This window comes from Anguilla rostrata, chromosome 6 (assembly GCF_018555375.3).
Source record: "Anguilla rostrata isolate EN2019 chromosome 6, ASM1855537v3, whole genome shotgun sequence".
Classification (NCBI taxonomy): domain Eukaryota; kingdom Metazoa; phylum Chordata; class Actinopteri; order Anguilliformes; family Anguillidae; genus Anguilla; species Anguilla rostrata.
The window spans coordinates 18,438,902-18,462,422 of NC_057938.1; the positions used below are offsets into that span (position 1 = coordinate 18,438,902).

At 38.5% G+C, this 23,521-nt stretch overlaps 1 protein-coding gene and 1 long non-coding RNA gene across 2 annotated transcripts in view; both read right to left on the bottom strand.

Moving 5' to 3' along the window:
- Positions 1–13,566: 13,566 nt before the first annotated feature.
- Positions 13,567–15,868, bottom strand: LOC135256742 (uncharacterized). The gene is made up of 3 exons (XR_010330513.1): positions 15,744–15,868; positions 15,404–15,563; positions 13,567–14,847 (listed from the first exon to the last, which is right to left on the bottom strand). It is a non-coding gene; the product is annotated as an uncharacterized LOC135256742 (long non-coding RNA).
- Positions 15,869–19,866: 3,998 nt separating this feature from the next.
- Positions 19,867–23,521, bottom strand: part of LOC135256744 (pinopsin-like) — a 29,539-nt gene continuing 25,884 nt past the window's right edge. The window contains exon 4 of the mRNA XM_064338845.1: positions 19,867–20,552. Within this exon, the coding sequence (XP_064194915.1) occupies positions 20,298–20,552 (255 nt within the window). The 3' untranslated portion in view covers positions 19,867–20,297. The remainder of the gene's footprint in view (positions 20,553–23,521) is intronic.

Below are 23,521 nucleotides of genomic sequence, written 5' to 3' on the forward strand. Positions count from 1 at the left end.
GGAGCTCATGCTCACAGTCTTAATCAGGAGCGTTACACCGTTCCAATATTACTCTGACAACCCCTGAAAGAAGCATACGTTTGATGAATGGCTGTTATTTTCCTGTCAGCCTTGGACTGATCATATGTTTATCTTCATATGTTCTTGATGTGACTTCATTCATCTCGCACAGGAGACTATGGTGGAGAAAAGGACCAGTATGTCAACAATAAATATACGAATAGAGGAGTTACTCACAAGGTGGACCTGCATCTGTTTAAATTGCACAGTGTGACTCACATCAAGGACTGTCCCATTTAGAAAAAACATCTACGATGTGAAAATATCACCACGATGCAAGGTTACATGCATTTTAAACGTTTCAAAGATGTAAATATGAATTCACTATACTCAAACTTTTGAAGGAAATTCAAGATAAAAAGTGTAACAAACAGGCCTGGAACTACAAAATAATTTGGTCCTATCTTGCCAGCTTATTAACACGAACAGACAGACGGGGCTTAATCCTAGGGTTTGAGCTGATGTTACAGTAATAACATAAACGTATTCTGACTGGAGGAACAGAGCATTAAGGACACAGAGCTCATGATATGACTTAATGAGATCAGGGAGTCTTAGATCTATTGTTGGCCTTTTCCCAGAATTTTTGATGAACCCCATGGGCAAATCCCCACCCCAGTGACTGTGTGCATATATAAAAGCTAAAGTATTGGGACAGTGACACGATTTTAGTTGTTTTGGCTCTGTACTCCAGCAGATTCAATAAATATGACAATGCTTTTAATTTGAATTAGGTACATAAATCCATATTAGGGGATCCATGTAGGAATTACAACCCTTTTTATACCGTACATAGCTCCCCCCCCCCCCCCTCCAGTTTAGGGGAGCAAAAGTAATTGTAAAATTGGCTGCTCTGCTGTTTCTTGACCATTTTGATTCATAAGTTGACGCACAAGAAAGCTACCAAAAGATCTAGTTGATTATAGATACGGATGGAATTTGCATTTGAGTCTGTTCCTTTGTCTCTAAACATGAGAACCAAATATGTGTCAATGCCAGTAAAGACAGCAAGTAATTTCATCAGGGGTGCCCAAACCTGTGCACATCTCTGTATAGTTTCCCATTATGTTTCAGCATAAATACATATCAAATTATCTGTGTTGCTTATTTCATACAGCCTTTCCCCCTCATTTTCATCAAGGGTGCCGATAATTCTGGACCTTACAGTATATGCCTTACATCCCAGATTTTCTGAATTGACGTTCTGTAATCCACCATGCAATCGCAGCATGGATTATGTGGCAATGAGCTGCAAACGTAATGCTTTAAAGACTCACGGCATTTCATAGGGGAAAAGACCGGTGACTGAAAGCTCTACGAAGCACACAGAATAAACAGCTGGATCACACGGAACAGCACCGTAGTCTCAGAGGGGCTGGGAGCAGAGGCCGGCAGTGGGCGACGCACACATAAATTCCGTCTACCTGTCTATCGTCCCGCACCAATGTGGGCAAGAAGAGCGGGATTTATGAGCCCACAAATCTGAAACTTTCCAAGGAAATGTCAAAGAGACGCTGACTACTCCAGCCCAACGAACAACATATGTGCTGCAAAAAGATATCAAGCTCTTGAAGTGGGGTGAGCGAGGGGGCGGGGGGGACAAATGACCTCACAGCTGGTGCACAGCAGGGCGAGTAACTAAGGAAGAGGGCGGCAGAGCTTTGGACCCGGGACGGGCTCGCCCGTCCTCGGGGCACCTCCACCTCCGACCGCGCGCGCGATCCGCACATTCATCATCTCCGACAACGGCCCCTTAATTGCGCCGCTCCCACGGGGATGAAAAGCCCATAAATCTCGCCGCGCGTCTGCCATCATCGTTTTCAGATCCGCGCGGCGGGGAATCGGCGGGCTCTCAGCTCTGCCGGAGCCGAAGAGCGGACGGTCCCCAAGGTTACGTTTCATTTACTGTACCGCGCCGCGCGCTGACAGCATTGCCGAGACGTGTTTGTCCTGCGAGCCGGGCGAGGCCGTTAGATCCTTATCTCCTGTTTCGGGGGAAACTTTAATCATTTAATTTTACGAGAAGAGCATCTTTCCCCCCATCTTTTCTTGCTCGTCAGCCTTTGGACAGTCACATGGGACAGCTCTGAATGCAGCCTGAGTCCTGTTAAAAGTGAAAGCAAGGAAGTAAACTTCAATAGCCTATTTTGTACACTCGGAATCTGGTCTCCCTCCCCCAAGTACAGAAAAAAACAAAACAAACGAAAGCAATATGACTAGGGACTCAAGCCCCATTCTAAGCAAAATCTGCCTACTGTATTGCCTCTTTAGAAGAAAAAAAGTGACCAGAGGAATTTTTTGTACAAACTGGATCCAGAGATTCAGGCGCAGACATAGAAATGCAAAGAATTATGGGAAATACTGTTCCTCCAGGCCAGTGGCATATCGGACTTGCTCTCTACATGCTAATGATTATACACAAGCCATGCTTTACTATTTTCTCCATATCAGCACTATCTAAAAACGATAATCTACATTGATGATTATTGGTCAGTGTTATGGACAATCCAGAGCACCTCCAGTCAAGATCATGCTGGTTCAAAGCTGTTGGTTCTAAACCAGAGGCTTTTAACCACGATACTGGAGAGCCACAGCGTCTGTTGTTCTTTTTTCTTTCTTTTTTTTTACCTTGAATTTATCAAAAAAATTTAGACCCGTGGAACCTATTTATTTACTGAGATTTTTCACCTGCAGCAATAAGTGCAATTAGAGCACATGTAAAAATCATATCTTATCTGGGCAGTTTTTGCTTACCTGCTTTTCTCCTTCCAAACAAATTAGCTAGATTTATGCTATGGGTTTACACAAGGGGGAAATAAATGGCAATATTTGTTATATGACCACTTATTGGCACAAAGTATGTACCTTAACCAGAAACTTTATTTCACAAATAAAGGCTGCATGTTCAAGCTTTTCATACTTTTGTTGATGTAGCTTATCTTTTGGCAGTATGTCCTACTTGATTTTCATGTAGTAAGTTGCCCTAAGTAAAGGTCAGTTTATACTTTGCACATTTGCATAATACACACAATACAATGGCATGTTCTGACAAAACGAACTGTCCATGTGAGGTGTTATGCTACAACCTAAAATGGTACTAACCTAAAGCCAAATTCTTAAACTGCATTGTCTAGGGATATCTTAACCAAACTGACCTCCCCGTTACTGAAAGCCAAGTGAATGCATAGAACATGTAAGTAGAATATTTTCTAATTTAATGCTACAGAGGTGGTTTGGAGATGCTTGCTCAAGTGTGCTTACTGCTGACACCAACAGCCAACCTCTTGACTCCAGGGTTGGCCAGCATTAAGCCGTCTTTGAAATACATTCAGACTTCAATTAAGTCAATAAGAGAAAAAAAAATTCTAATCTGTTGACATTTGAAGTACCCAACAAGCATGCACACCACAAATTATTTTTGTTTAAAAGTTACCCAAACTTTCAGGTTTGAGGTAGCAGCTAGGACTTACAAGCAATTTTATTTATTACGCTGTCTCACACATTGATTCGCCACACTGCTTTTATAGCTTAGACTATCATTACAGCATTTTACGCTCATCATGATATTTACTGCCTCTGCTGAAGCATTATCTGCTGAATGCCATGGTATCTGGTATCTGCAAAGCTAAGATAATGCAGGTGCCCAGAGATCAAATACATTTTAATGCATTTTAATTTGTTAAAATTCTGCAAATGCATATTATTCCATAGTTCAAAACTGATGGAAAGGAATTGCTATTTAGTTATATTTTAATTCATGTTACAGATTTTAAAACACACATCCTTGAGCTACCCTGTTGACTTTCATCCATATTGCTCTACCATCCCACCGGCTCATGTAATGTCAAAAGGTCAAGCCCCCACTGATCCATTGTTTCTTTGTACTAATGTGCTGGATTTTCTGCAACCAAGTGAATTCCTGTAAGAAGTGGTGTTCAGGACAGGTCAAACATGTCGAAACTAAGCTCCTCCAGCAGTGTCTGCAGTTAGCCTCTTGCTAGTCGTATACGAGTGAAATGCAGTTATTGTTCAAGAAGGTCTATGACCGATGCTGCCTCCAAGCTTGTTACCTTTCAAAAGACTATCATATGTACACTGTAGTCCATCAACCTATCAGTACACTTAAGAGTTGCAAGTGTACAGCACCTCGTGCTGCCAAAACAGTCGAGGCATGGACTCCACCTCTGAAGGTGTCCTCCGGTATATTTTGATTTCTGTATATATTTGTATCTACTGTATATTTGTATCTGATATTTTGTATATACTGTAAATTTGTATCTGATTATGTTACTTTGTTGTCTTTGATGCTGCAACAGTGCAAATTCCCCCCGGGGATCAATAAAGTACACTACTACTACTACTACTACTACTACTACTGCTACTACATTATCAGTTGCTACAGGGCTATAAAAAGCTAAGAGAGTGAATTATTTCCACATGATTTTAAAAACTCTCGACGGGTCAGAGCTGTTTTGGCGGCACGAGGGGGACCTACACAATATTAGGCAGGTGGTTTTAATGTTGTGGCTGATCGGTGTACATTAATGGGAATGTGCTGCTTACTATGTTCTCTGCTGTCTCTGCTCATAGCTAACAATTAGCTGTTCATTAATAACAGGAATATAAATATTAGCGGATGTTCACATTCTGTTGTATAGACTGGATCTTTCTGCCTGTGATTGTTGTACATCCCTGTTCTCCTCTCTAGACCACTCAATTACCACATGCGATGAAACTGGTAGCCAGAAGTCCCGCCTCCCTCCATGTTATAGTGACGGCCATAACACCTGAACCACCAAACTGACGTACAGTTATCATTACTAAATAATGTGTAAAATGACATTTGTTTTTGGATGTAGGAGGGTTAGGGGGCAATTATGATTTTATCAAGCATGTTTTTCTCCTTATTGCAAATCACAGTCTGTTAGTTTCCTCTGTCTATTCAATCTATTTTAATTCCAGACTCCTTCATCTTGACTTGTTTCCTGGGTAGACTGAAAAATGCTTTTTGATCTGTATCGATTTGTTTAGCTCAATGCTGGCCTTTTGCCTTCCAAATCTGTTCATAGCTCCACCTGTTTATGCCATGTGCCGCACAAACACAGGATTGCTTCTGCCACAATTCTCTAAAAAAAAAAAAAAAAAAATCACATCTGACTAATTTATAATGAATTGAAATTAATAGTGTTGTGCTTTGATAGCATTACTCAAGTTTACAAACCCCAAATTCCATATTCCACTTTCCATGTACTGCATACACAGGACAGAACTGCGTGCTAATAGGAAACAAATTAAAATGTGCAGAATCAATCATCCGACATTTGGGCAACTAATCGCATGTTTGACCTATTCTGGGAAGGGGCTCTGCTCTGGATGGTACAGTGAGAATTTTTAGCTTGGGGAGGTAGCATGGCAAGGTAGGTGGAAAATAAATTAAAAGATTTAAAATGTCTGTCTCAAGCCTTCAGGGAGAGCTTATGTGAGCCTATCGATCTCCATTCACTATTTTCCTCCAGGTCTTCTAGTCCATAGTTTTTATTTTGTTTGTTTTTTTGCCTTGAATGCCTGTGCTGCTGCAGTGGAAGCAACTGCCTATCTCTGTCATCAGTTGAAGAAGTTCTGACAATCCCAGGGGCACCTTCTCCCAAGGAGAGCCTCATTTTCCCAGCGCAAACACTACATCGAAAAAGAAAGGTCATTTGACTTCCTCCCCACGGCAACCTTGCATTTCACTTTGCCACTTTTTACAAGCCCCCACAGATATTACAAACTGTGCTCCGATTTCAACAGCAACAAACAGGGTGACAAAATTTCTGCAGCAACCGATAACTTTAGGTAGGTAATAGTCAGGCTGTTTCTGGTAGGTAATCCTCTGGCAATCATGTACCTTGGAATTTAAAATGATATTTTTTCCATTTTAAATGTCAGGGGATAATCTAAGTGTGTTACACAAACAAAAATTCAAACTGCATATGTCTCTGTTGAATGTGTTAGAAGACATTTTAGCTGCAGGTTGAATTTGTTCAATTTGTACTTTGACTAATCACCTCATATGTACAGAGGGCTATCCCTGAGCATGCAAGCAGCCCAGTCTACAACCAGACACTCTGAAATACACTTTGGCTCTTGTTTATACAGAACCACTCCACTCCCATCATCCCACAGACCAAAAACAGAAGATACATGGTTCCAATCAGCAAAAACATGTACAACAGTTTCAGATAGCTTACAAAATGGACACCTCTCCCCCACATTTGAACAGAAAAGTATTGGTCGTCAGAGCCTCATGTATCATGCACAACAGAAGGTCATCTGACCTCTTTGGGAGGGGGAGTTTGTAAAGCACCCTCCACCTGAACTAAGGATGGGAACAAGTAATGGATTGATAAATTGCTCCTTGGGTACGTGCCTACTAGATCTTTTCTCATAAAGGCCATGCATGTACGACTATGTGTTGGACACTTGGCTCCATTAATTAAAATATAATTACAAGAAACAAATTATAATAGAGAGCATCTCTTCATTTCATATGAACTGAATAAAGAAAATATATATTTTGAAACACGTTTTGATCACAGTTATGCTTTTTGTTGGTAAGCCGTTGAATAAGAGGCTTACTGTCAAAGGGGAATTTACTCTAAAAAGGTGAGGCATCACTCTGTATCAGAAAATGGCTAATGTCTGTGCTGTTCTGACTGCTGTGGGAAGCTTATTCCACCACTGAGCGGCCAGAACAGACAGCTGATATTGCTGGCTCGGAGATGTCCTAAGGTTGCAGAACAGAGTGGTCTGGCTGGTGTGTATGATTACATTACAGGCATTTGGCAGACGCTCTTATCCAGAGCGACGTACAACAAAGTGTATAACCATAACCAGGAACAAGTATGACAAAACCCCTAGAGAGAAGTACCGGTCCAAGTGCAGGGAACAACCGCATAGTTCAACTTGGACCCTGAAGGTTAAACTGATTAACACTAACACAACGAGAACGGCAACAACGCAATCTATGGAAAAAATACAAGCAGTAGTTAAGACAGTTAATGCACCTAAGTCACCTGATGATGATGATCTTTTGAAGGTATGAAGGGGCAGTCCCCTGGGTAGATTGCTAGGCTAATAGTAAGGTTTTGAATTTGATACGTGAGGTGTGTGGTTGTATGGGTAGCCAGTGGAAGGCAGTGAGAAGGCGGTGACAAGGGAGTGTTTTGCATCATTGGCCAGGTGATCAGTAGCAAATGAGCAGAAACAGGGCTGAGTCGGCAGTTGGGAACTGGCAGATTCTGCTGATGTTATACAGGCATAATACTGTATGCATGCCTGACTCACCCCTGCAATCCTCTCAGCGTCATTCAGTTTTGCAATCTACTACCACTATAAGGTTTTGGATCCAGAAGAAACTAACAATGATATTGCTAGTTGTGCGAAAGAAGTCACAGAAACTTGGTGACATGGAAGAGATATTGAGTTAATCAGTAAATGCATTAGTTCCATAATGACTTTTAAATTATTATAAGTATTACTTAGATTATTAAGTGATATAATGCATCAATTACTGGTCAGTCTTAAATATTTTATGACAAGGTCACAGTGCATTATAATGCCCATATGTAATGCCAGACTATTTTAGATAATGAGCTGCACTGCATTCTATTCATTATTATGAGATGTTATAATATGATTATAAGCTACTGTAAGAGAAATTTTCTGCGAAGTGATGAAATGCCCAATGCATGGACAGACAGTATGAGTTTATAAAGCACTAGAAGCTATGAATGTTTGGCTCAGGTAAAGTGACAAACATTTACATTTAATCTTCATTATATAAGAATAACATGATACAAGTTCTCAAAATTATTTAAATATTTTTACAACAAAGTTTGCATCAATATTCTCTTGTCCCATTGTGCAATTACATTTAAAATAGCTAGCGATAACATTAAATTTGTGAACATATTGGCTAGCAAACTGCTTCGGTATACTGGTGCTAGCATTTTAAAAACATTTTAGACAAACCCACTATCTCATATTAACTGCTGAAAGCAAATAAAACCATACAATATAGAGTACTCCACTGTACAAGAAGAAACAAAAAATAAATGATTTTTTGATTCATTCATTGTTAATATAATGTACAAAAGAGCAAACCTTATGCTTCTATTGAGCCACCTTTATTTTGCACACAAAAGGCAAATCAATAGAAGAATAAAGTTTGCTCTTTTTTCTATACAATAATAAAGACGAATCAGTAGAGGAATCAGTTATTTTTGTCCCTTCTTGTGTGCAGTGGACAACTGGAGGATACAGACTCATATTACTGTGCACGTATTGTCAAATACTGATCCCTGTGAATAAAACCCTGTTTGTAAAATGTTTGTTACAGGACTTCCTATAGCCAGCAAGCTAGACAGCAGGCAAAGTTTATGAACTATGTCTTGGTGAAAAGATTAACATCAGGGGTTTTAAACTTTCTCCTGGATACCAGTTTGTGTGCTGGTTTTCATTCCAACCAACAGTTTTAAGCTCAGAATTGCAAGAACTGTTTATCGTTCTTAATTAGACATTTTAATGGCCGTAAAAAGGATCTACTGTATCTTCTTAAGGCCATGTTATGTCATGAATGTAGATGCACATTCACGTTCCATGAAATAATCAATGTCCAGCATTACTTCAATAAATATTCATCTGTTTAAATAATCAATATGTAAAACAAAATTAATATGATTCCCCTTTGGGTGAGGGCATGTGCTATGCAAATGAATAATGTAATTTAAATAACTAAATCAAGAGCAAGTGTATAACATGCAAATTAGCTTGTTTTAAGCTAAGTTAAATACTTACCCTAGACAGCATAATTATGAGTATTAAATGCATTCTGTGTTGAAATTTCCATGGTTAGAAAGATCTATATTTCTTAATTAAACCAGTCAACAATCACAGCTTCCTCCTTTTGAATTAGATCAAATTTCCGCATCAGTAGTTTTTGTCAAAATCTATGGAGATATTACCGAGCGCTACCTAGCATCTGCCGCTAGCTCATTATATTTCATGTACATACATAAAAGTGTCTAATAAAAAAAAAGCTTTGAAGACAGGATAATTATGTATATTGACACATTTGAGCCCTTTCGTTTTGTCCCCTGACGTGTCTGGAAGCACGGCAAATTATAAATCTTTTCTGCTTTGCATGTGGTAGAATATAATGTGCTTCACAAGTGAACAACTGTGTGTTTGCTGAATTAAATATGACATTTCATTAATTGCATTTAGAGCATGCTGAGCATGAAAATGTGCTGAACATGCCAAGTTCTACAGAATCTGCTGCTGTGGACGTTTTCTGCCAATGAGACAAAGAGAAAATAACAAAACAGGAAAAGCATTTTTGCCCAGATAATTAGATCTTTCCATTAGGAAAACAAATTGCATTACATGATTGTCTTGGCATGATCATCAATTTCTAATATGCCATAGTTGTTGTACTGACACTCCGTAGAATTCTTACTACCTGTCCTTTATTTTCATTAATTACAATTTGAATATGTTGATAAAGCCACCTTGAATATTTTCTAGATGTGCACACAACAGAAATCTTCTATCCTTTCCTGTCACATAACAATTATTAAGTTGACAAATTTTTTAACAAAAGAAGTTGATAAACCCAATTCATTATCTGCTGGTTTCTGTAGCTATATTGGGGTATTGGGGTATTATTTTTGGGCTTGATTTTCTGTGGATTTTTCAAGTTTGTGTGTTTGTGTATGGGAGGCTGGGGGGTGCATTTGAAATAACATATCACTGCAATAAATCCAGACAGTGCCGGTGACACTATCTCCTAATTTGCAAATGCACATTTGGTATAAAGAAAAGCTCAAAGCCTTAAAAAAACATTAAATGGAATGTTATCAATTAATGTATTTATAAATTTTTGCCTATCTCTTCCCAGTCCCAGTCTTATTTGTGTATGCCTGTGCTCATTGTTGCAACAACCTGTATCAATTTAGGAGAGTCCTCAGAGACATGTTTCAAGCTGTTCCTTCTCCGCAGTTAAGCTTGCATACTGAGTCAGAAGAGGACACACATACACGCTACATGTTTACCTAGTGCAAGCAAACTATGGCATCCGATTGGCCAGAGGCCACTGGCTGCTGGGTGGCTCATCCTATTAAATACATTGCTATAGTGTATGGATGTGTCCTGTTGTCATAATCAGATAGTATTGAAAGTGTTGCTCATGTCATTGCAGAGTGACCGTCAGCTGTCAAGGTGAGAGTGAAAAAAAAAACAAGACAGCAAAAATGGACAATTTAAAGTTTTGACATTGCCTTTTTTCCCAGGCTAGTTGCAGCCAAGTTCAGATAAAAGGCAGACTGCTTAAGCAGCCCTGTCCCTGCCATTCAGGGTGTGAAGGTAAGGCAGTAATTCAGAATCCATTACAGATTAAATTAGGCATGACAAAAACCTGACATCATCAAAAATGCCAAAGAACAGATTTAGGCTCGGCTGGTCTTTTTTCCAAGCAGTGTAGGAGATTTTCTCCATGCTTAATTGCAGACTTTCTGACGTGGCAGGGTAAATCAATAAAACACCCAGAAATGGCTCTTCCTTCTGGGCACAGCTCCTGTACTGATCTGGATGGGCAAGATCTATTGTTTGCTTGTCTATTGTTAGATTTATTGCCAGATAAGCTTGTTTTACAAGTTAAATGTCGTTTAGGCTGTATGTCTGCCGTCTGTGATCTAATACGTGTGTGGATTTAATTGTTTTCAGGTGTGATCTTGTGCTGCCTGCTAAGTCAACGATGTGAAATTTGAGGACAGTACGGAGGCCATGATTTTAAAAAGTCAACAGTGCATCTATCTCCAAAAACTCAAAACATTCTATCTTGTCTATCTATCTTGACCAACTGCTATAGCTCCTTCATTGAGAGTATTCCCATTTGACCCAAGTGCAGAGGAACACATGAGACAGTTTTACACATAACTAACAGAAGACATTTAATCAGGAGAACCACAAATAACAAACAGGAGGGAACACAAAGAACTAAACACTAAATACTACCAGGAAAAAATAAACAATACAGGAAACCACTTGAGAACAGCTAACAAACATGAAAGATAACTAGCCAGGAAACACAAAAGGCAGGCGCTAGAAATCAGGCTGAGGAAACCAAGCGAAGACTGAACAAACACAGAGAACATAAATACACAAAACAATCAGGTGGGGCTAATGACTAATGACACACAGGAGAGGTGTACCATCAATGAAGATAAGCTAAGCAGAGGAAACAAGGGCAGGGGGTAGGGTGGGGGACCAACAGATCACTGGCACCCAGGACAATCACATCCACCTGCTCCAACGTTACAGGTCTTCCACTTAAATTCTTCCCTGCTTTTCATAGGCAACAGACTCTGAAGACTCTCCCAACCTTAAATGATATGTCCCATCTTCTTTATCTACTGCCCTATGTGTAGGTAAGGACAGGTAAGGCTTAGAGTTGCATGTGTGGTTAGTCAATGACCTTCTCCCTCTGATCTAACTCGGCACTAAGAGACTGCACCGGTGGGACATATAGATTTACGTGCTCACGTGCAAGCATGCATATCTCTCTCTTGACTGCCCTTTATTGCATTGTAGAAGTATTATGTGTTCTTAGTAATTCCAGTGTCTGTCTGATGAATCCCAGGAATCTGATTTCCCCTCAGGGATAAATCAATTTTATAGAATTGAACTGAATTTTTCAAAGCCCAAACTGAAATTCATTTTAAATACAGTGTGATAATTCGTAATCCCATTTAAATTTAAAGAACAAATACTGAAAAATGTGATTAGAATCATGCTGGTACTCGTTTTTCATTGGTTGATATACATCATGTGACACAACCCCACGATGAACTAAACAGGAAAGATTTAATGGGAAAATTTCCAGTGCATATTGTACAAGGTTCCATTCTCAAAATATAAATGGAATACTCATATTTTATGTACCACATTGACCTTGTAAGCATTGGTGTTAAATTTCTGGCAATGCCATTACAAGGAAACCAAGCAATGCAATGACTATGTAGTGCATCAGAAGTAAAGCTAACCTTAATTAGGTGAAGGCAAATTTTGGACCATCACAATTCCACATTATGATGCTGATGACCTTGCCTCTCCATTCTCTGTCCTTGATATTAACATGCTTGATTTAGAAGAGAAACAATGACTCATTGCATTGGCCAGTAATTTATCTTTGATAATATGACATTGTAGAGTAGTTGTATATAATTATGATATCTGGATAAGCTCATTGAGAATACAGATATTTGAGTTTGACCTTTGTTTCAAATGATCCCTTTAACTTATTTTCCCTTAAGAATTATTTTTCTGTTTATGAACATATACCCAGATCTTTACAAAAAAGCAAAGCTTGTGAATGCTTGCACAATCAATGAAAATTATTTTAAGTGGTTGTTTCAACTTTATTTTCATCCCTACGGTTACAATTGATTGTTCTCTTCATAAGGCTTGAAATCAATCTACATTCATATTTAATAATTGCCCATTTATATCTATTGTGTTTACATAAGTATATATTAAAACCCCTACATGTAATTGTAGTCTATCAGCACATAGTATGCTGGTCATAGATCCCGTGTGGGTGTTGAAATACAATTGGACAAAAGAGCAGAATTATAAACCTTTCCAGACTTTCCACTTTTGTTGTAACAAGCTCCTGGGACTATTTCCTGGAAATGCATGCACCTTGAACAAAAAGACAGTGTGGTTGTGAAATATATGCTGATGAATAGCATGGAGTTGACAGAAAAGATCAGAAGAATATTAATTATTTATTATTGCTCTAACGCCAAGGTGAATTAACAATGCAGGGAATATTGAAGTTCCTTAGACTTTAACCGCGACCACGTGTAAACCCCCTCCTTTCCACCATTAGACTCGTGATGTTGAAAATGGTAGTGATGACGGTCCCTTCTTGAAAGGGCCCCTCAGGGTCAAGTCATGCTTCTGTGGAGTGCTCATTTTTAAGTTATTCTGGAGTGATGGAGTAACTGTTGTGGTGGGATTTAGCAGCTGGGCTAGACATAGTAAAGTGGTTTCATGATTACCCTTGGAGAGTATCTATTACTTCAAATATTCCTTTAACAAAATACAAAAATGTATCTGTAAAATTTCATTTAGGAAAATTCATGTTTGGAAATCTCAAATTTGCTATTTTCTGCTGATACACTAATGCAGAAAACAAAAAATAAACATCTAAGACCAAATATATACTATGTATTATGTGCAAAAATCTAGGGTGCCTAAGACTTTTGCACAGTACTGTATGTGCAGAGAAATTTGTAGAATGGCCTTAGAAACGATTTACACTACTGACGGCCATGAACACCAGCAGACGCCCTTCGGTCTGGATAAATGCCTGTAATGTAATGGCCAGTTATTTTTGTGGCATAGAAAAAGTTCCTTCAAGTCAATGGGCTACATCATTTAGCCATGCTACAGGTTTAAGAGTTCTTTTCATATTCTGCTACCATTTAAGCTTTATTGTATAGAATAATTAGTGCTTAACAATGAAATGTTGATTATGTTTAATGAAACTAATTAGCCAATTTGTCAAACAGATGACAAGGTAAAAACACTTGAAAACAATGTGGTCTAACAAAAAGAGGCTGGCTTTTTTATTAATTAATAACGCTATTTAAAAATGATGCACACGGCCTACTCTGCTGACATCATAGATAAAAAACACATTCTTCCAGTAATACAAAGAACAAGGGATATTTTATTTTTGAGAAGTGCTGACATTATGGAGGAACTAATAACCGAAGTTTAAAGGAGGCAGTAAATATATTTACTTTGTTTCCACAGCACAGCACTTTTCTAATGTGAAACAATGCCAGCAGTGCATTTTCCAAACAGAGGAAAATAAGGAAACAGAAGAGTCAAGCTATGCAAGTTCATCAAAATCTTTTGAACAAAGCTGTGTGTCTATATCTCAAGATACACAATTTGAAGTTTACACCTCACACACCTAATTTTTCTAACCTACATTTCTTGATATTTTGACATCCATTCACTTTCAACATACACATGTTCCTGTTCAGTATTTTTTACCAAAATATTTTAAATGTTATTAAGTTTTTTTTAATGTCTTTTCTACCGTTTCAGTCAGTCAAACTGAGTGCACAATGTGAAAAATAGGTACAATACAGCATAGGACAATGCTGCATGGCTTGGCCCTGTGTTATGCACCTATTTAGTACTGATAACACCCAACAATCTGGTGCCAACAATCACACCATGGCCAAAGTCGCTTAGATCACGCATCTTGCCCATGTCTGGTTGAACAAAAAAGCTAAACCTCTTCACCATGTCTGTATGCTTTAAATATTGAATTGCAAACACATGATTCTGTTTGGAGGAGCAGACTATTGGCACTAATGAGCAGGTGCATCGAATAAAGTTGCCAGTGAGTGTATGTATCACGGAGTGGTTATTCATCAAAACAGCAGACCATTGTTTATTTTGCCAGGCATTATCTATAGAGCCTGAGAAAGATTATTTGATTCACCCCTCTCTCTCCCTGCCCTTACCCACTTGTGAGATTCTGTGCATTCAAAGGTTAATTTGCAAATGATATTCTGATGCTGTAGTTTTAGCATGATGAATCGCAAAGATGAAGTTCAATGATCCTAATTCCCCCAGGTCGTTATCTCCAGCTGTGCAACACATCGGGAATCCTAATGCCTCAATCCCAGACTGCAAACACAAAAACAACCGCATTTTTCAGATCTGGGGGATTAGAGAACAGATTGTGAATAACTCTTCAGAGTCCTTCGTCTCTCTGGGGGCATACCCCACGGCATAAAAGCCATGTGCTGTGGTGTGGTGTGGATTAGTGCTGCATGTAGTTGGGGATTCAGAAATATCAAATGGAAAGAATACAGAGCAATTTTAAATTTCAAAGAGCAAAAAAATGGGCTTGTCATAAATTTCAATAGAGCCTGAAAGCAGATAGCAGCAGGATGGCTTTGGATACAATCATCATTTAAAGTTAAGGTTTACTTTGTTGTCTCGCAAACAAATGACCTTGGATCAGAAAGTCTCTACTGCATCAAAAATCAAGACGTCACATTTCACATTCACCATTTCATTACAAAAAACATACACATTACATATACACATGCACACATCTCCCCTCATACTAGTCATCCATGTCTGTCAATCCATTGGTCTATCCACCTCAAGTTGCTTATTAATGAGTTTTACTGAGAGACGGATAAATGTATGCATTTGCACAGAGACACCAATACCTCTTTCCAAATTTCATTAAAAAATTGGTACTCACCATACAATACATGAGAAGGATTTGATGTTATCCTGCTGGTCTCTCATTATAGATTGCTCAAAGATGTCTTGGAGATTGTAGTGAATGGGCATCTGTCACAAACCAGTTTGCCACCCCTAGGAGGGAGATGTGGCAGTGTCACACCTTTGAACACCTTTGTCTGTCGCATGGAGAGAGAGTGCGCCCACACAAACATAAAACCAAATAAATGACCCTCTTCACCCTTCCCCCTCACGGGTTCTGAGCAAAAACATTTAACTAAAACAACAAGCTAAAATAACAAGGACAACAGAAAGTAAAACAGAGCAGCAACTTTTCAGTTCCCTGCTCTGTAGCTGACCTGCCTTCCTGGCCAGGTCCAGCTCCTCCAGCATCCCAGCTGAGGATTCCCTTCTTTTTTTGTGTTCAAAATAAAACGAAACAAAAAAACTTAACTGCGCTCCCGGTGTTAGCTCCAGGTCTCAGCCCCGAACTGTGGAGGGCAGCACACCTTTAAGCACCTGGGCTGATTAGCTAACGCAACTCAGGTGCCTGTGCTCTCTCCACCAGTCGGCACAGCTGATTTCAATGTGGGATTCTTGCTGAGATAAAGTACAAAAAAGACTCACAACAGGTTGACAACAAAGTTATGCTGCTTTGAGATGAACTTTATTGAACTGCAATCTGCTTAAAATGGACAGATCATTCTGCTTTGGTTTGGCATAATGGATTTGTGCAATAATAATAATAATAATAATAATAATAATAATAATAATAATAATAATAATAATACAGCGCCTTTACAGAGCCCAAGGTTGCTTTAAAAAAGACACACACAAGGGACCAAGGGACATTATGCACAGAAATAAAAACACATAAATAAAGACACATAGGACCATAATGCAGTAAAGAGCACAGAATAAGACAAAACATACTAGTCAAATCAATAGTGGAAGGCAATGGCAAGTTGTTAAAAGCAGTCACAAATGGTTTTAAATAGTTATAATTCAATACGTGTACTGAAGTGACGTCATAAAAACTGGCCTACCTACTGTATACATACATGTAAACATTTGTGGACGCTACTGCAGAACTGCTACTGCAGGAGTGCTTTAAAACCAGAACAAACCATTTTATGGTTCAGATACATAAGTTAAAGCCATCTAATTTACTATTCAAAACATCTGAGAACAAAATTAAAGAATATTCTCTTTATTGTTGTATCCTCATTGGCACCAAGTGAGGGGGGAGAGGGGCAAAAGGGTTGGATGACCCTCTAATAATTACACTGGGAGAGCACCCCCCAATATTTAGTGAAATAATTGTATTTATTTCAGTCAATGTCACGCCGCATTGGCCTTAATAATTGTGACAAAGTGACAAGAGACTTTCTTATTTTAAAGCAGGGACTTAAATTTACAGCACGTTTTTTATGGTTCCACCAGACCGCCCCAAGGCAGCGATAAAGGTTTCAGAGCCTTCTCTGCGTCTTCAGACTGCAGTTCAGATCCAACACAACATGAAAAAGCATCTACGTTTGGATGCCAGTTAAATCTGGCATCTACTGTTTCCACCCTGAGGCATTCACAAATCAAAATACATTCTGTGTCAGGTGCTTAGAAGTGAACATACCATAGAATAAAAGAAGGTTTGATTACACACTAAATTAACATGCAAAAGGTATTACATTTATTTACAAAATTTGAGCTTTTTTTTCTTCCTTTTGATCTTTATAAAAGCTGAATTGCTATTATGATACAGTGACATTCTTAAACAGTGTACACCCATTACTGCTCTGTGAGAGCTCCTAATACCTAACACAACTGGCTATATTCAAAACTTACTCTTTACATAATTACAATGAAAAAAGTCTTCAACTGATCTAAAATACTCCATGGGTCTCCAAGACATCAAAGTATTCATGACCGAAAATGCAAAGAACAATATCTGGTCAATAAAAGGGATTTTGGGGTCTAAAATTTCATAGCCACAAAACTTTCAATAATTTCAAAAGGGAGTGGAACTACTTATAAAAATATAAGAAATTAAAAAAAACTGCATATATCTATATTGATAAACAAATCAATGCATTGGCCACAGAAGAATTGGATTAAATGCTAAAACTTTTTTGAATAAAAATGATGCATAATTAATATGCCATTAATGTGCCATGCATCATGTAAAAGCATATCTTTTCCAAAGCACGAATGCGCTTTGTTACAGATCCTACAATTTCAACATTATAAAATCTAGCAGTTTTCTAATTTTCTGTGGCTTTTTACATTTAATTCAACAAATCATCTAAATGAAAAAGGTCACCTATTTTATCTGTAGTTTTTATGACAGCAGAGCTCAATAGTTTTACTCTTTATAAAATGGCAGACACACTTCCCTCCAAACATTCATCTCCATTCTCTGCATTCCAGAGGGTCATCATTAGTGGTGCAGTAAATTTGAGCATGCCTTTAATGCTAGATCCACTCCATCAAACGCGCACTGCTCTCATCAATTTCACACACACACACACACACACTATAAATAAACATTGATTATGTACAAATGACGCATGACCACTACAAATCTAGACAGCTAGCTGGTCAATGAGTTGACTACAATTATATACAGTATATAAATGTAGTCAGCTTACGGTTATATATACAGTCTTTAAATAACAGGACTGTCTGTAAAGACATTAAAAATCACTGTCTTTTAGTTGAGTAGTAGGTTATATAAAGTTATACATATAGACAAGTTAAACATATTTAGCGTAGACTCCCTATTGTTAGTTTAGTATCTACCAAAAAACATAAGTTTATTCATTGGAAAACGTTAGTTTTTTGCAATTTTTCAGATGTGATCAAAGGCTTTGGATTCATTAAAAAAAATTTCACTCTGTAATGTCAACATAGCTGACACAACGTTTTTATGAACACCCAGAGCTCTTTTGACAAAAAAGATTACGAGAGCGATATGCAAAAAATGTCACCCATTTAGAATATCCTGCGATATTCTCAGACTACAGGCACTCTCACAAAAAAAAAAAGTGTGAGTTTAATACTTCACTGCAGGCCTCACAAGTTTTACATCCACTAAAATCTAATTGGCCCTCTCGTTTGTGGAATGACCCACGTATGATAGGCTGTAAATCCAGAGTTTTCTAAAGAGGAAAATTGCACTTGTTGTAGGCTGGACCAAGGAAAATACTGTATCACCCTTCTCTGAGTGTGTGTTGTTCTATGTAAACAAGTCCTGAGTGAAATGATGTTGTGCTGCTGCTTTTATATTCATTGTGTCAGATAAGACCCGTTTTACAGTATCTACTTTTAGCTAAAGACCACAGTAGATGTGTGTGAGTTACTGTACACATATATTTATGTGTGAGTTATATTTTTATAATCACTCACAATGCTTTCCTCTCTTTTTCATTGTTGGGTGATCACCTTATTTCTGGACATTAACGTCATGATGGTCAAACCATCATGGTCTCAGTTCTTTCGTGGCATTGGAGGTATGAAAAGGTTTCTGCATCTAACATTAAATCAAAGTATATTCCATTTTCAGAGGGTATGACCATCAATGTGAATCGTGATTGGCGCAAATGTCCAGGCATCAAAATTTATTTTGTCCGTGTGAACCCCACTGCCGAGTTGGGAAAGTGTAGACATCCACGGTTCTCCTCCAAAACACACGGTGTTGCCAGTTGCTTCTTTTCACACCGCGGAGCTTGATTAGAGTGGAATTGGAGGAAGACCTTTCATACGCAGCTTTCACTGCAATACACTGGGTGCTTATCGAGCTACTGGCCACAGTCAGCACTGGCACATTCCTAAAACGATCCTTGGCCATGAGGCTCATCCATGCACCACATCTATACACCCTTAGCAGATAGCTTTTTACTGTGATCGCCCAAATGTAGTACCTTTTCCTTTGCAACGTTTATAGTAATCCAATTAGAAATAATAACAAGAAATCACAGTGCTCTTTTTGATTTGATAAATAGATCTCTGGTCTCTGGTTATAATGGAAATAATTTAAAAGAATCCAATCTTTTAGTTATATTGTAATTTAAATTGTTGGAACGTTACACAGAGATTCAGGAGAGAAATTCTCAGATAACCCCTATTGGTCATACCTTATGAAGCAAAACCGTGTTTGCCTGCAGGTAAATCATTGTGTACCTTCAGTCTGTGTCAGTGGTTTTGGGCATTTCACCCCATCTTCACGATTATTTCTACTTTACAGCACTTTTCACCTTTTCTTCTATCCCTTTGTTGTTGATTTTAAAAAGGAACCGGCCAGTGACAGATGATACTTGATGAGCCTGAGAAACTTAATAATACATAGAAACAGGTTCAGGATAAGACTCAGTTCTCAGTCTGAAGGGCCAATTAATTCTGTCAAATGAATGGGATAGGGATAGGTTATTCACTGTCTTTGAATAACAAATCTTGATATGATATAAAATGTCAAGGCTTTTGCATGTGTACAGTATATATTTTTTTATCTTTGCCGGTAAATTTCTGAAAAAGAAAACACTTCTGACTAAATATAAAAATGTCAAAGATACAACAGTTGTGAACATACTTTGAAGTAAATATGTTGTCTCCATTAGAAATGCCCCACTAGAACCCTGAGAGCACTAGTTAAATTCTGTGGAGGGCGATATGAAATTACAGAAAAAGTTTACCAACCGTACCAACGTTTAGGGAGAGTCATTTCAGAATTTCATATCTCTAAATATATCTTTCTTACAAGCTCTAGTTGTCACCTCATTAGTAAATATTTCAGCCTATTGGCGATAGCACTGTCTTATGATTGGGTGGGTTGAAAAGACACCAGAGCGCCCCTGCTGTCTTTAGTTTCAGGGCACTGAATGTCTTCAGTTTGTCGTGGCTTGTTCCCTGACTGTGGAGTTTCAGCAGTCGTAGTGAGCCACCAGAGAAACGACAGCGGGTTTTGGGATATCCGAGGGGGCCCTGTGTTCCCCACTGCTGGAGGGGTTGGGGGCGCCGGTGGTGGGGTGTCCAGCGGAGGCCACCACGAAAGTGAAGTTGTTGTCGTTGGTATGGCGCACGGTTCGGAAGGGCTTGTTGATTTTGGATGAGCTCTTGAAGCTGGAGCCTCTCTGGGGTGTCTGGCACATCAGAAGAGCCAGGAAACATCTGTAAAACTGACACACAGACACATGCACACACATGCTGAAACAACTGCAAAAGACACACACTAAAACACACATACTGGAGCACCTGCAAAACTGACAAACATGCTAGCATGCACACATGAACACACACACACACACACACACGCATGCGTGCACACACCCACACACACACACACACACACACACAAAGAAATACCTGCAAAACTGAAAGAACACACATACTGAAGCACCTGTAAAACTGATGGACATGCACCACACACTCATGGCTTCTTTATTTTTTTTTGTGTTTCTTCTTGTTTGATACTTTATTTGATAGAACCTAATGTACATCCATTGGACATACATAAATCTGCTCAGTCATCACAAAATAAAGCCATTTGCAGCTCTGGCAATAACCCCTTTGCCATCCATCCCACTGACAAAGAAATGGGTTACAAATGGAATGCTTTTGCCCAGGGAAGTTCATTTAGCCACATGGCTTTTAGTGAAAGGCCAGGCAATAGTTTTCAGTCAGAAATGTCCATTTGTTGCACTCTCTCTTCCGTAGCTAACACCCTCCATACTCAGCCTTATCACTTTAATGGTGGATTTTGTCATTTCTCATGCAAGACTGAACTTGATTGGCAATTATTTGTGTTTCCCAAATTGCATTAAATGACAGGTAATTAGACGCGTCATGCCCATTCAAGCTGGGGGGGCACGTGCCCCACCAGATTTTTGATATATTTTTATTTTATTACTATTATTTTTTATAATATGTAGTTATGATCATTTTATATTATGAGTCAAACGTATTCTTCTAATTATGTCATAGATCATACCTCAAAAAGTCGCACACCCCCTTTCCCTATGGTATTGGTTTCTTCCAAAAGTTTCTGGATGACATCGGTTCGCAACAGCAGGTACACACGCACACAACGCTCTGTTGCGCATCAATGCTGGAGGAGACGTAGGCTACAGTTAAACGGTGTGTTGCTGAAGTGGTTAGTAGAGCATCAGTCCCTTTTTCAAATGTGTGAAAATGAATCATTAGTTATACACTTAATTGCATTGAGAAAATAGGCATAGTTTGCTTTGCAAGATAGTGGCTAGAACCAGCTAAGTTAGTAGCCATCCCTCAAATCTGGTTGTTTAGCCTTCTGGCTCGCTAGCTAGTCGTGACTGTGATAGCATAGCATCCTATTTAATATGGTAAGGAGACCTGTGTGAATCTTATGGCAGTGAGCGGATTTACCCCACTATCACAGGTTATGTTGCAACACTGAATTCCATTTGTATCTCTGGTCAAGATGCAGGAAAATCTCGTATCTTAAAAAACAATAGAAAGCCTAGTCCGTTCTCAGTCAGGAGTTGTAGCACAAGAGGTAGGTTATCTTCAGGTGAGATTATAGTGATAGTATTTCCTTCAGAAAATGTTGCAGATTTAATTGTGTATGTGTTCAGGTTATATGTACTTAGGCTAGTGGAGATGATGGATCTTTCAAGGAGGCTGAGCAGTTTGGAAAATAGGTTACTATTACTCAGTCTGAGCTTTTATTGGCAATGGAGCATACACTGCTATGTGATGCCAGCACAGTCTCATCTGTACTCATGCTGCTTCCTATGCATTGTGTTTGAAAATACAGCTAATACCATGTTGGCAAGTTTTTTAAATCTGTGGCTTTATTATCTGTTCTCTAAATTAATTTGCATTGTGGATATAGTCTTTGTATGTGAAGCAGACAAGATTGAGCTCTTTTTCAAGAAAGGTGGCAGCAGTGTAGAAGCTAGTGTAGAAGTGAGTGAATAAGTGAGTGTCATTTTCAATAACCATAACAGCACAAATAATTGACTTGAAAATCTCCAAATAAATATACACTACCCTAATATAAAGTGGGAGATTACTGAGCTACAAAAACTGATTTAGTGACATTTTAAAATAATCCAATTGCATCATTATGTTCTTTTTCTTTCTGGGGAAGGACCCACATGCCCCCAGCTCTAATTGTGCCCCCCCCCCCCAGCATTTTGGCTTGCATGACGCCCCTGCAGGTAATTACATTTTCTAAAAAAAAAAAAAAAACTTTTACGAAATCTTCAATTGAACACATGCCATGTGAAAGAATGGCACTGAATGCCGCAAACAAAACAACAACAGATGTAATCATTATTATACAAATCTGCATTTGTTGTCCAAGGGAGAAATTGTTTTGCAGGTTGTTCAGTATTACAAATAAAGGCTTCAAAATTAAACTGAGCTGCTGGGCAACTGGCATGCAATATATTGTCAAGTATTGTTAAATTGAGAGAAACTTTTCAATAGGAATGGCACCCAATATAATTATTGGGCTTTGAGGTCAACCTAAAGCATCTGGTGGCTGTAAACATACTATACCTATGAGAATTTATTTAATTTGACTTATTTGCCTACCTATTGCTTAATACACATATTTACAACACAATGCAGTGCATACTGTGCTTACAATAACATACAAAAATATAGTTGTGATGAACAGATGGATGCATTTTTCCCAGTGGTGACTTCCAGCTTGGTAGTACAAGGACACATCTATAAAATGAGCTCATATGCATATAGAAATTTAAGAAAATAGCTCAAATGAAACTGGAATAAAATGATAATGAAAATAACAATAGATGGACAGTATCAACTTACCCTCACAGAACCTCATAAAAATATGGGCTCCTAAAAGTAACTTTAAAGTAAGTCATGCCTGGGATAAATTTTTAACAGCTTCAAAGCTTTCCAGCGGAATGATCCCGTTTGGTTTTCCTTCTTCTGCAGAGGCGTAAAGAGTTTGAGAGGTGAGAGCTAAACATGTTCATCTGAAACATGCTTCAGATCTAGAGGACAGAGATTTCACCTGTGTTGAAGTAGCTTGTACAGGCTTAATACAGAATAAAGTAAGACTTATATATTCAAAATATGTTTATTCCTACACTGAACAAATCCACGAACAAATTTTTGATGACAGTTTAGG